General features: G+C 42.6%; 1 protein-coding gene across 5 annotated transcripts in view; it reads left to right on the top strand.

The window, feature by feature from the left end:
* DNM3 (dynamin 3) overlaps nt 1–14,832 on the top strand; it is a 169,987-nt gene that overhangs the window by 140,463 nt on the left and 14,692 nt on the right. For all 5 annotated transcript variants that reach the window (XM_040072298.2, XM_040072297.1, XM_040072302.1 and 2 more), the window contains 3 exons: nt 5,819–5,983; nt 10,022–10,248; nt 10,846–11,079. In XM_040072298.2, the coding sequence (XP_039928232.1) occupies nt 5,819–5,983; nt 10,022–10,248; nt 10,846–11,079 (626 nt within the window). The remainder of the gene's footprint in view (nt 1–5,818; nt 5,984–10,021; nt 10,249–10,845; nt 11,080–14,832) is intronic.

Here is a 14,832-nt window from a genome sequence, read left to right as displayed (position 1 = left end):
CTTCAATGGCTTCCTGTGAACACTCTCAAAAGGTTCCTTAAATTTCTGGTGGTATGATAACCAGCACTGGATGCACAATTCTTGGACTGATTTTATAACAGCAAGACATTATTGACTCATGCTCTGTATTGCACTGTGGACACAGCTCCTTTTCTGCTGAACTGCTCCTTAAGTGGCCATTCTCACACTCTATGCTTATAAATGATTTATTTCTGCCTAAGGAACCCCATGGTAGGATTCTTGGGGTGTCCTGTGCAGGGCCAGGAGTTGGACTTGATGATCCTTGTGAGTCCCTTCCAGCTCAGGAGAACGTGTGCATTACTGTTTATTCATAATGAATTCCTCTCAATTTTGAACCTGTTTCTCTAGGTCATTGTGAACTCTGGTCCTGTCATCGAACGTGTTCACATTCCCTTCCAGTTTCTTCTCGTGTGTACATGTAATAAACCCAGGCTAAAACCCACCATCCTGAGCATTTTTAATAAGCACTTATTAAGACTTTAATAAGCACATTATAAACCACAGCCCATATGAAAGTCCCCTTGATAGAGTTCTCCAGTTTGCCAGCGAGCCATTGACAGCTTTTCTATGGCAATGGGCATCTAACCAGTGACTGCAGGGAAAGCACACTTCCATTAATGAAAATGTCACTTGAGATTGTGTCAGAAAGCTTTACTGAAGTCTGAAATGTGTGGTATCTGTGTTAATACCCTTAAGATCTGAATCCCTGCTCTAAAAGGATATTGGATTGATTTACTATGATTAGTTATCAATCTGTTAAGAACTGTGAGATGAAAGTAAGTCCAGATTTCTTGGAGTTCTGGTAATACATCATTCCTTTCAGTCTCACAGTTCCAAATCAGCTTCTTTATGGAATAAGGCAGGGAGAGAGCCTGACAGATTCTGAATGTTTGGGATGGTTAAAGCCATGCAGGTACCTGTGGAGCAGTGGAGTGTGGATTTAGCAGGAGGATTTAGCTAATGGTCTGTGCTAGGCAATATCTGTAACCACAGAAAAGAATTGGAATAAATGATTGTTTAAGCTAATCCAGAGAGTGAAATACTTGTGAACCAAATTGCACTAGGGTGTATCATTCTTCTGGGGGCTTTGAAGTGAGAGAGATGGTGTGTGTGAGGGAAAGCCAGACCATAACCTCTGCTTAGAGCAGTTCAAGGCTGCTAATGAAGGCATAGCAGCTGAAAGGGGCAGCCTGTGGGTGGCTCAGTAAAGAGAACAGCAGTACAAAGTCAGGACATGCTGAAAGCATGGAAGAGAGTGGCAAAGTCACCCTCTGTGAGGGAAAAGGCCAGCTTCCAAGCTACCCGGGAAGTGTTCTTTTTCTGCTGCTTGCTTTGTTGTAAATACACAAAAGTAATGTATTGTCATTTAGTTGTGGTTCCTTCCAGTAAGAAAACCTCACTGTGTGAAGCCATCATGTGGTTTCAGCAGTCCTCTGGCAAAAGGCACACTATGTACAGCTGAGAGGATCTTAGCTAAATTTTATATCCAGCATCAAACTGCAATGAAGAGAGAATCAATTGTAAAGATTTAGGGAAAAGCAGGGGGGGTTAGGACAACTGCAGTGTGCTGAGAGTTGGTGCATTAAAGAAAAAACTTACTTGGACGGGGATGCATAAAACAGATTTTATATGTATTTTCAGCAGCTGTGAATTAAAACATAAATACAATCTGGCTGGCATAATTAATTCTCAGGTGGTTGTTGTTCTTACAAACTTGGAACTGTAAATCAAAGAGCTGAAAGCAGCTTTTAAATGAGCAATTTCTTACTGCAGCCATGGACTTATTTCTCACTGTACAGAGCATTGCTTTGCTGCTGCTCTGATTTTTACCCTTGAGTCAATCACCTTCCAGTCTGCTTCCTCTTGGTCATTGTTAATAGAATGCCTTTTTGATTACAGTAAATTGCTTGATACACTTTTCTAATGAAAATGCTAGACAAATGCTCCTTCTTGGAACTGACATCAGGAATGTTATACAAGACATTCTTAAATATGCTGGCAGCTGCCCTGAATGTAATGAAATCATGGAAATTAGAAGTATTGCTCTCTCTGTGTGGCCAGCTCAGGACTGTTTTCAGTGTGTCACCCAGTTTTACTGTGAATTCAAAAGGAATCGCTTTTCAGTAAGTTTCCTTGGGACATTCTTGAACTCGCTTATAATTTCTACAATCAGAAAAATGACCCTGATATCCTTAGGTATTATTCCTTTGTTTTGGACTGCACACAGTTCCTGATCCCTGCATCCCCAGTACACTGGATCACTAAATCATTTGGTACACTAAATCATTCCTCTTGCAGCAGAGAGTTTACAATCTTCAGAAAATCGATAACTTTTCTGGTAGAAATGATGAAATCCTAGTCCCACTGCAGCCAGCCACAAACTTAAGTGGTTTGGATTTCACAGGCAGTTTTTAGTCTGCTGTGGTATGACACATTAGTTAATCCTTAACACATTCTTAGTGCAGAAGGTGTCTAAATGTAGGGAAGCTGCAGAGTAGCAGTGGTGTACCTTAGGTTTCAGTAGCACCTTTTTATGCAGGGATCACAAAGCAGCTTCTGAAAGACAGGTGAGACCCACAGAAGAGTGCAGGGGATCAATATTTTTAGTCCTCTGAAGTACAGGGAGCAGAAGGGAAGGAAGTCTGTGAGCGTGTGGAAGCGTATGGAAGCACCACCCTGATTCCCACATTACCTTCTCTTCATCTGTGTTTTTTTCACCTGTTGCTCCTTTGTAGTTATGGTGTGTTTTCATCACATACTCTGATGTAGAGCTTTCCCAGATGAATTAATTTCCTTAACCTGTTTTTTAGCACTCTAGGTTCTTCCTTGGCTTCTTTGTTGGAGGTTTACAGAACTCCCTAAGTTATTGCATTTGTGTTCCTTTGAAGTAGTAATATTCCGTTCCTGTCAACAATTAATAGCAGTATTAAGCAAGAGTCAACTGGCTAAAAACTTAGTCCAGATTCATGTACTGTCACTTAACACTTGGTGCTGGAACTTGTGTGTTCTGGCTTGGGGATGAGGAGCTGAAAGGACTGGGGCTACTTTGGCTGCTGGGGGAGGAGGCATGAAAACCTGTTTGCACCTTCTTTGTTCTTTCCTGCTCAGCTTGGCCATTTTGTTAACAGTGGTCAGAGAGCTGGGGGGGTTTGCTCCCCTGTTTTACCTTGGGTTTATTCTCTGAGCAGACTTTTCATTGCAGGAGCCTTGCCGTAAGAAAGAGTGGCAGGGGCTTGGGCTGAGGGATGATTTGCACTGAAGGTGGAGTCGGTGTGAGGCTCAGAGAGACAAGAGCTGCTGTGAAAGAATGGCCTGGAGGTGGGATAGAGCATCTCTGACATTTTTGATGCCCAGCCTTACCAGGCAACCTCATTTCTGGCTGCTGCTCTTGGCACAGATCAGAGGTAGCTGAGCAAAGAAAGCTTTCAAATGCTTGGAGGTGTCCTGGAGGGCACAGAAATCTGCTGGAAGCACATTTCCATCTGCATGATGCGATGCAAACAAGATGGGTTCTGGCATGAAAAGCCTTCAGTTGAGACATCAAATCATTAGGAATACTATGGCCAGAAGCTTTCACAATAAATTATGGTAAAGTCATGAAAGATTGATCTTTTTTGATTTCAGAGAAAATAAATCAACAGTATGAAGTCAGTTCTGTTACAGTTTCAAACAAGAGACTATTACCCTTTGCCTTAAAGATCAGAGACAAATTACTATTTTTACTTTACATTCTCTTGATGAGGATAATGATAAACATCTGTCACTTTGCTGCTTAGCCAGTTAGGAATCTTACTGCAATCTGTAATTTAGAGAGTGAAAAAAAAAAAAAAAAAAAAAGGAAAAAATACATGAACAAACGACACTTTATATAGACAGCAAAGAAGAAAAGAAAGAAAATAGAAGTCAAATAACGGGGAACTGGAAAGGGGGCATTTTTGGTCTGCAGTTACTTGGCTAAAATTTGCAGATACATGATAGATGTATGATTTTTTATTTATTTGGTATTTCACAGGGAAAATTACCATTAGTTTTTCTTTCGACATGGAGGCTAAGGAAAATAGTCTTTGCACAGTGACTTTTGGCTATATGCAGTTTATTAACAAAAAGATTAAGGTTTATAAGGTAGTGTCTATCAATGTTACAGCATTGAAAACCCTGTTTTCATCAAGAACTCTTTCAGTGTCCTCCAAAGTCACAAGATTTTTAGGAAGCCCTGCTAATTATTTTTAAAGATCAGCTGCTTTTCCAGTCATTCACCCGTGCTCTAGAAAGTTCTTTTACAAACACTCAGCTTTGTTTCTAAATGGTACGCTGGCTCTCATTTATTAACAAGACTATAACTTAACACATCACAAACACACCATTTAATTTAGACTGGACTGACCAAGCTATAGTTTAAAAGGTTACAAGTGGTCTACCTGCCAATGCTGCGTGAGCAGGAGACTCTGCACTAGGACATGAACCTAGGAATCCCTTCTTGGCCCAGTTTCATGCAGGGAGAAGCCTCTTTGGTGGCATGTTTGCATATTTAGCACTAATGGCCTTTCACTGGTAGGTTTGATACTGATCTCAGCTGCTCCAGAAATCTTTAAAGCACCAGCCATGTGCCAATTTTAGCTAAAAGCTCTGTTGTAAATGGAGCTGTGCTGGCAGGGCTCTGGCTCATACATAACTCGTTCTCTTTATTGGCTTCTTCAGTTTTTGCAAGTGCTTTCTGTTTCTTCGTGTTCTTCATGTCCAAGGCCAGGTTGGATGGGGCACTGAGCAACCTGGTGTGGTGGGAGGTGTCACTGCCTGGAAGGGGAGGTTGGAATGACATGCAAGGCCCTTCCAACCCAAAGCACTTTGTGATTCTATGATTTTGCGCTTCTGGGTACCCACAGAACAGATTTAGATTTTATAGTTGGTGCTAATAATGCTCTGGCAGTCGTTTTCAGGGAGGAGTACTATATCAGAGTTTGGGACATGTTGTTCTTTGTGCTCCCTGGGTAGAAACTCCATTCTTCAGCATCTTTGAGCCTCAGACAGTAGTTTGATTTTCACCAAAAAGTTTTGGGTTTTTTAAGGTTTTCCTATATTGATACAGGCCAGACTGAAGCAAAGTATGGGCCTTTTAGCTTCCAGTTAAAGTTCCTGGTACTTAATGAGGTCACATACAAAGTTTTTTTTTCTCTCCAATGAGAAAGAGACCTGAAATATATAATCCAGCCTTGAGCATTGAAAGCAATTATGCTTTGGCTGTTGTCTTTTATATACCCTTTGTTTACATAGGTGCTATTCACATCTAACAAGTCTGAGACTGAACTGCCAGATTTGTCACAAATGTGTCAGCCTTAAATAATAACAAGGGTGGATTTAACCCACAGAAGGGTAAAATTCAAAATCCAGACTTGTGGTGCTGCTTTCTTGCATAAGTCCAGCTGGCTGAATGTGAATGGTAAAAGATTTGATGATAAGTATTGCAGTAAATGACCTGAGATCATTTCTTGGTGTGACATTTACCACCGTGCATCTTTGTCCCAAAACCTTCTTTAACATAAAATTACAAATTTGTGTGGAAATACATATATGTATTTTGTGCAAAAGGTCTCATTTGGCATTAAACTTTAAAGGTCTAAATTTCATGATGCTGAACACTAATGTTAAACAGACCAAAACTTTGTATTTTAACCTGTGGGTAGTCTTTGTATGAGTTATGTTGCTGGATAACCACGATTTAAGTCCAGGTGTTTTTCCCCCAATTATATTTCAAGTTTACTGCAATCTGAAAGGCTTTTTTCCTTTTTCTTCTTTGTAGACTGAAACTGAAGAGAATGGCCAAGCAGATAATTTTTCAATGGACCCCCAGCTGGAAAGACAGGTGGAGACAATTCGAAATCTTGTGGACTCCTACATGTCTATTATTAACAAATGTATTCGAGATTTGATACCGAAAACAATCATGCACCTCATGATCAACAATGTAAGTAGCAGCCACAGTTCTAAATTAGTTCAACGTGTCTATCAAATCTCTCACTCTCAAACACACCTCTGGAATACAGCAGGTACTAAAAAGAAGAATAAATGTCACACTTATAGACAAAATAGCCCAATATTCCATAGTACTTGGAAGTTCTGGAGCCTTCTCAAAGGCTGGCACACTGCCTTGAGTGCTTAGCCGAAAATCCTAAAGACTGAATTAATTTACATCTTAATCAGAACATAAGTTATAATTCAAAGGTAAATCAAGGTGGGGGTGGTTTTGTTTTGGTTTTTATTTGATGTCTTGCTTTTGATATAACAGGAAAAGGATTTGGGAGCTCCATGTGGGCAGCCTGTGAGAGCAGCAGAGCAGAGTTGTGCTTCCTTGATTTTCAGTCTGCAGGCCTTGGTCACGGGTTCATAAAGCAATTCTTATTTTGTTTGGGTTTCTTTATATTTTCAGGTTACCATTTTCAAGGAATAAATCTGGAAGCTTTGGACACTGTTGTTTAGATAAGCAGATGTGGTTGGTTGATTTATTGTGTGTGTCTTTCTTAGATCTGAAGATTATTTGGTTAAAAAAACGGTTTTGAGATACCGTTGTTTTTCCACTGCAGTGGGATCTCGGCCTTCACATCCTGGTAGAGTTCTGAATGGACCTTGTTGAAAACTAAGCTTTATATTAGTGCCACTGCTGCCATATAAATTACTAATGGGAAGCACAGCCCCTGCTAGTTCTGAGCAGCACCATTTCTGAGAGGTCATCAAACCAATCAGCCTTTACAAGTGCAATGTGCTGTGAGGCAAATGTGATTAGAAGGTAGCATTTACTTTTGACTCAGAGCCACCTCTAGCCTTCATCTGATGGATTTCATTAGCCCTGTGGAATTTGTGTTACACTTAAGAGTTTGGTGGTTGGACAGGAAATTTCAGTGGGATTTCCTGGTATATTTAATATGAGCAGAATTTTTGCACAAAGGCGAGAGATTTTTCATTAACTTCTTTTTGTTTAGGGGAGTCGGGATCTAAGTAATGCTCTAGAAATGGGTGAGTTTTTACAAAAAAACCCCATTGGAACAATGGAACTGCCCTTTTTTCTGGAAACCAGCCGTGCTCTAGACTTCATAAGTTGAGTGTGTGTCCTCACTGCTCTTTCCAGATCATTGCTAGCAGCTTGCTGCTTTGACTTAGCCTATCTCCAGTGCCCTTGGAAAGGCTGGGGTTTAGCTTTCATTTCATAAACAGCAGAGCTCGGTGAGCAGTTGCTTTCGAAAGCTTACATTAAATTTTCTGCCACTCACCTCCTCATCTGGAATTGTTTAGGGGTCTCTGAAATGTAGATTACTGTAAGATTTTGTGCTTTCAGTCTCATCAGCTGTTGGTGACATTGATAAAGCCTGCCAGGCTGGCACACAGAAACCACACACTTAAAACATCAGCTACCTTTCAGCTGACCTCATAGTCCCAAGCTGCATTTGGGCTTCCTAGTGAGCTGAGGCCTACACCTCCGTCCTAGAGTTTAAATTTGTGGCAGAGAATGGAAACATTTTAAAGGGTGACACTACAAGCATTAACGAATTTCTGTACAGCATAGGCAGTAAAATACCATATTGACAACAATAGGTCAAACAGCAAATTTTAAAAATCAGGGCTATTGAAAAGAGAAAGAAGCGGTTGAATCAAGAGTGCTGAGCCCTGCTAAAAGGCTGTGCAAAGATCTGGAAAGGAGTGGAGCTGTGATGGAAGGTGGGTCCTCTTAAGTTGTGTGTGTTCCTTGGAGTATTCAGAAGTCCGACCCATCCACCAGGAGTTAAATGAAAACACCCTCCCTCCCCCTCAATGAACATATTCTGTATTTTCTGCTGCCCCATCATGTTGCCTCTAAAACTCTGGAAACAAATCGATCCCAAGGAATTTGTTTCCATGACAATTGCAACCTCCCAAGTTTTCCTAGAACTTCCTTTCCACTTTGTGGGCCCATAAACAAATACTTACAATTCAAGGAAAGTATCGGATTCAAACTCAGTGTACAGAAAATAATTAGATGCTGTCCCTGAGCATATTTTGGGGCCTAAGCCTAGATTACTGTATTCCAAGTGCATCCTTTGTTCTTCCCCTAGGGTGGATGTTGTTTACCTTAAAAGAAAATACATTTACCACACAGAACTGCATTGAGTTACCATTACCAATTCAAACGTGCCCAAACAAAACACACATACACAAATTTGCATTTCATGGTGCCTTGGTATCCTGGATTATACAAGAGGGGTGGTCTTAAGAGTAGTCAGGGTATGCTCCATAAACAGTGCTGATAGTGATCTCAGCTGAGGAGAGAAACTCCAGAGGACTTGTTACTGCCCAACTGCACGTCAAGGAATGGGATGTATTTGCACTGAGGCAGTGCCATGTGTTGTCTTCCCGCTGATGAGGCTCCAAGCCCACCTTACCCCACTGCAGAGTGCCAGGGCACATTTGGGGCGCTGGCATTTGGACGCTTGCTACAGTTCAGCTCTGCCTGCAGGCCTGATGTCTGTGAAGGAAAATATTCTAAACCATTCCTGTGAGTCTGCTTTCCCTGCTTTCCAGAAAGGAGCAAACATGAGTAAACATCCCTTTCCCTTCCATTTCCAAGCTGGAGAAAGTGGCTCTGGTGGAAGATCTTCCTCTGTCTAGTACAGCACAGGAGGGCAGGAGGGTGATCCAAGAACCATCCTTAACAAAGTCATCTTCCCTTTCCAGAGGAGTTCAGGGATTTACTCAAATCCTCTGCCCATGACAGACAGGGATCTCTCATGATAATTGTCACAGGCTGATTTTTTTCAAACAGATATTTGTGGTTTAACAATGCATTTACAATCAGCTCTTGCCTTAATCTAATTTTAGGACTTCTTTTTTTGAAGTGATGCCATTAAAATGCTCATTTCATCGAGCAGAATGTGATGCTGTTTAAGTATGATATCTGTTTCTAATGTGGAGTTTTTGGCAATCACAAAGAAAGTAGTGTACTCTGGCTCTTGATCAGTACCATCTACTGGAAAACAGCATGAAACTCATGGAAAAGTTTTGCAGGCTTGGCTAAGAATTTGTGCATCTCCTGTCATACGTGAATGGGAAATGACAGCCAAGGCCAGGCAATATGGTTTTGTTTCCCTGTGAGGTCTGTCCTGGCTGCCTGGTCATTGCTGGTGACCAGAAAGAGTCCCACGCCTGCGCTGTCTGACTGCTCTCACTCCTCTCACTGACCTTGTCTAAATACAAACATTGCCTTAGTCTCACTGTCAGGGTTTAAATCACAAAACTAGCACAAACCCACGTGCAAACGGAGCTCAGGTTTATGTAATCAGAATCCTGGGAATGTATCGTCATCTGTATCTCCAGCTCCAAAAAGCTGTATGGAGCAAAGCACCAGATAAGAAACAGATCAGAACAGCAACAAAAGACTCAAATGCAAGGGTTTAGTAGGTCAGCAGTTGGTCTATTTACCACAGTCTTATTTAATCAGAGTACCTCTAGCTTTTTATGTCTCATAATGTGGCCCAGGTTTCCATAACCAGGGCAGGCATAGCAGGAAATCAATATAGTAAATTAGATTACTTGGGACTTCTCTGTTTGAATGTGTGTGGATGGGTTATGTGGAATCTGACAGACTTCCTGGAAATGAAAATCACTGTCTACAATAGGGTAAAGTGTTGCTAAGAAAGTAATTGACAGGTATGTCATGAAGCCTGAAAATTCCCATTCCCTGGGGAATTTATATCTGATGGTACTGCCATTTACTTCCCAGTCAGCCCTTTAGAAATGGTCCATAATGCTAGCTGGCTGGTTGGGAAACTGGTTTGAAATGAACTGTAACCAGAGATGTCACCTCAGACATGCAGAATTGCAGCAGAACTGGTGTGAGGTAGTAAGAGAAACTGATTAAATCTCCTGCTTCCATTGATCTCCCCCTGTATTTGTTCAGCATTGTGTTTTCTGTAAAGATTTCTGTTTATTTCTTTGGTGGTTTGGATTTTTTTTTTTTTTTTGCCCGATTAAATAGGTGAAAGAATTTATCAATGCAGAACTGCTGGCTCACTTGTATTCCTCTGAGGACCAGAACACGCTGATGGAGGAGTCGGCGGAGCAGGCACAGCGGCGGGACGAGACCCTGCGCATGTACCAGGCCCTGAAGGAGGCTCTGGCCATCATCGGGGACATCAGCACCAGCACGGTCTCCACCCCTGCTCCCCCTCCTGTAGACGACTCGTGGCTTCAGCAGGCACGCAGGTGAGGAGCCTCAGATCTGGATTGCCATGAAATTCAGGACAGGCGGATGTAGTCAGCAGCAGGAGCTCCCTCCCTGCCTGTCTCTTTGGGAAAATGCTCCTCCAGGTCTTAATGACATCTGTGAGGAAAATCAAAACATTTTCCCATATATACCTATTCTGTGGGCATGTGTATGTGAACACCAGACAGGATATTTGCCTTGAAAAAGACAATCCAGTGAACTTGCATCTTTCTCTGATTCTTCAAACAGCAGCTGCTTCTGTCACCCCAGTTGTGTATCCACTTGGCCTCCTTTTGCAAGCTGTTACAATAATTCAGCATCTCAGGCTCCATGTCCTAGAAATTCCATTCAACAAAACATTATTAGGACTTGAATAATAAAATCCATTATATTTACCTCTCTGCTTGTATGCTGTCAGTGGGAAACGCTGAGAGACTTAATTGTATGTGATCCCCTGACACTGACAGCAAAGGAAAATGCCAATAAAAAACATCTGTCATAGGTTTTAACTTTTGTTTAAAGTAAAATAAAATACATCAAAGAAAACCCAAGCCCTCGCTTTACTGAACTTCTAAAATCTCTTGATATTTCACCAGATCACCTCCTCCAAGTCCTTCAACTCCGAGAAGACCGACATTAAACAATCCCCCAACCAGACCTCTATCTGGCCGAGGACCCGCTCCTGCAATCCCCTCTCCAGGCCCTCAGTCGGGGGCTCCCCCGGTGCCGTTCCGCCCAGGACCACTGCCTCCGTTTCCCAGTGCTGAAGCCCATGGAGGACCACCGCAGGTTCCCTCTCGGCCCAGCCGGACTCCTCCCAGCGTGCCAAGGTAAGAAGTTTGGTGTTCCTGGTGGTGGCATGGTTCTCTCCCTCTGGCATGACACTCACACTGTGCACTGCTACGTGGGCGGGAGGCGAGCGCTGTTGTTGGGAAGCGTAGCAAAGGGAAGCTGGGCGTTCCCTGCACAGTAAAAGGTGTTTGATGGAACCAACTTTTAGCACATACACTGTTTGAAAAGGTAGGAAGAGTTTTTCGTGTAAAAAAATTCTACTCAGTTGGAAAACCCTGATCTGCTTACGTAAGAACTCCAGTTCTGGTTGTGTTGTACCCTCATAAGGGCTCAGAGAGAGAGAGAGAGAGAGGTCACCTGCCCCCACCAGGAGAGGGTACAGCTCCTCACTTCTGCCCTTCTGAGCCCTCACCAGAGGAAGCAAGGGCTCTCCTGGGAGAGAGCAAGAGCAATTCTTGCAGAACCAGTGGAACAAACTGGTAGGAGTCTGATTCTTGTCCTGCAAAGCCAGTAATTTCCAGCCAGTTGAGAACAGTCCCTAGTTGTCTGACAGAGTACATTATCTAGTACCAAGCAATTAGTTAAGGAACAAGATTATCTCCAGTACATTATTTCCTTTCCATCCCAGGCCTTTGCATTTATCAGGACCCTTTTAAAGTAGCTTTGCATACTGTATAATTTTCTATGGCATTAACTGCTTTTTCATACAAGTTATATGAATAGAATGTCCCCAATGTTTATATTCACAATGATGTAATACACATAATCAGTTATATATATATATATAAAAACCTCTGATTCTGAGTGATTCGTTAACTTTCTAAATTATGAGAGGCGTGGGCAGATAAGGCAATGTTGGAACAAAGGGTTTTCTCCATTTCTGATAAATTAACTGTTACACTGAAAGTACTCACAGTATGGAAAAAAAAAAAGCCAGCTAAATAGGAACAAAAATAAAATGTGCACATTTTCAATTTTAAAAATTGTAATTGAGAAGAGAAGTTTTGGAGGAGAATTTCCTTTTAAATAGGTGAGATCTGTCGTAGTTGTCAGTAACTTAAATTTGAGGCTCAGTGTTTCCAATATAATTACCCTTTATAATAGAAAGCATAAATAAATGAGGTATATCAAAGGAATGAAGTATTTTTATATATTTGCTATGAAAAGGGCATTGTTGCATCAATGCCCAGCCACGAAACACTCTTTCACCTTAGTGGATATCCCGTAGCTTGCAGTAGGGGCCGCTGGGGAGGAACCTGGAATTGCCCTTCCAAACTTTGCGCTGAAAGGGAAGAAGCCCAAGGTTCATCCCCTCGTTGGGACAGCCTGGGGCTGAACCAAAGGGCGCTGGCCGTGCCGTTCCCTCTGTGCACTCAGAGGCCAAATCAATGAGGTGCAGGGCTAAGGTGCAGTTTTGCCAGCTGTGCTGCCAGAGAGAACCGTGGCTCCTGTCCCCTCGCCCTGCAAACCAGCGCCTTTCCTTCCCCCTGCCCGCCGTGGTTGTGCATGGACACTGCTTTCCTGAGCTGCCTTGCCAAGAGCATGTCTGCTGATCATCTTTTTCATGCCAAAGGGATAGGTGGGATGGAGACCAGAAAGGAATTTTCTAGCACTCAAAAGGCACATGGGTAAGCAGCCTGGGAACGACTCAGTTCGCGACCACCGCTGGTGGCACGAAAAGCAGTGACGGATAAAGGAGGTCAGTGATTTTAAAATACTGTAGCTGGATACAGAATTGAATGTGAGACTGCCTGACATTTTTGTGGAAAAAAATAATCTGCAATACACATCTTCTGGACTGGATCCTAGTTCTCTCTTTTAGAGCTATGAAAGCCTCAGACAGAAAAAGTCTCAAGTGCTAAAGAACGAAGGAAGGGTTTGCCATTCTGCTGAAACTTCAGCTTTCTCCTGCTGACTAAACTGCGAGGGAGGAAATCCCAGGGAAGGGGCTGCAGGGGAAATCACCTGAGACGGACAGTGTGGCCAGCTCCTGCGCCTATTAAAAGTTTCTTTTGAGCCCTGGAATTTCAGCTACGCTTGGTCTGGTTTTAATAACAGCCTTTGCAGGATCATAGGAAATTGACTCAGAAAATGGGTCTGAGATGTTAAAAGGGGGGAAAAAGGAGTTTTGAGGAAGAGTTCTTGTGGAAATTTGAGCTTTTTCTGTGACATATTTTGAACTGGGGCTCTGTGCTCCACCACCATTTTCTGCAGTGATACCTTGGAGTGTTGGGATCTCTCTTATCTAGAGAAATAGTTTAGCTTCCTGAGAAGAAAGCAGTATTTTAAAAGTTTATCTCACTTTCCAAAAGAGCTTTCTGTTGCAGCCCCTGTCCCTGTCACATGGAAAGCTGAAAATCCTGACATGCTGAAGAAATACAAAGTTTCCATTTTCTCCTGTTCTGTCTTAAAATAAAAAAGATCAGGGGTAAGACTTGGACTGTCCTAGTCCAATGAGCAGATTAGCACACATTTGGTGTGGAAAATTTGGCACCTTACCATGAGATACAGCCCCTGTCTTTGAAAACACTTTTTTTTTTCTTCTACTTTATTAGTATTTAATCAAAGGAATTGTACAGAAATGGGGAGGTCTCGGCATTTTCTCACTGTTCCTCCCTTAATGTACAGGGAAAGGAAAAGAGTTAGGAGAGCAGGAAATAATTTCCTTCCCTGCTTCACTCTGATTCTAAAGCTGGTTTGGGTTATGTGCTCTGAATATTTCTGTAAGGAAACAGAAACTATTTGCATGATACATGCCTCTTTTAATTAATCCCACTTGAGGTGGGTGGATCTCTCCCAGCAAAGCCTGTGAGTAAAGGCCCCTGGCTTTAAGGGCTCGATGCCAAAGCATATATGATTTGTGAAATATTCCCCACTGCCAGAATCTGGATTATTCCCCCTCTCTCTTAAAAGGCTTCAGTAGTATTTTGAAAGAAAATGCAGCTGTGAGCTTGCTTTGGTAAGACGGCTTTAAGCAGGCACTAGAAGCACTTCAGCTTATCCTGATGTGTGTTTGCCTGCCCGTGTAGAAAGCCTGATCTTGACCAATTTAAATTGTACTGTGGATACTTCATTTTTAGCTTTTAAAAGTCCTGAATGGGAATCTCAGCTTTGACACAAGGAAAACAGTTGAACTGGAAATGTTTTTTTCTCCTGGCAGCAGAGCCCGTGGCGTTTGTGGGGGCGGAAGGGTGCTGCCCTTTTCTCCCTGTGTCCTGCAGTGCTACTGTGGACTCACCAAGGCTTCCCCAACAAAGCCCTGGAGATGGTTCCTCACTTTGTCACTGAGACAAATGTGACTCCACGGGATGTGAAACCCTGGAGCACGTGTCACCCTCAGGCAGGCTGGGGCTGCTCCCCAGGGGCTGAGGCTGCTCTTTACACGGTGAGGCAAGTCGTGGGGAGAGAATTCACGTTGTTGCTGGTCACATGCTGGCCCTGCAATTCACTTCCACCCACGGCCAGCTAGGAGGGAAGGGCTGGTGGCAGCTCTGCAGCTCCTCTTTGTTATGCCACCAAGGCTAATTCCATCACCTGCTGTGTTGGTAGCTAATCTACGTTGTAAGCAATCATTACATATTTCTGCCAAACTGGCACAAAAAGGTACTTTTACCTGACAGTAATTGCAGTTAGAAATTTTCAGACAAAGTCAGGAGCAGTGCAGAAAAGCATTACTGCCTGACGTCTCCCAGCCCACAGGCTCCCACTCAGCTCTTTGATTGCCAAATATCAACCGTTCACAAAGTTTTCTGTGATGGATTTTTATGGATTAGAGTTCTTTGAAAAGATTT

Source organism: Hirundo rustica, chromosome 9 (genome assembly GCF_015227805.2).
Source record: "Hirundo rustica isolate bHirRus1 chromosome 9, bHirRus1.pri.v3, whole genome shotgun sequence".
NCBI classification, from domain to species: Eukaryota; Metazoa; Chordata; class Aves; order Passeriformes; family Hirundinidae; genus Hirundo; species Hirundo rustica.
This window is presented reverse-complemented; position numbering and strand designations above follow the sequence as displayed.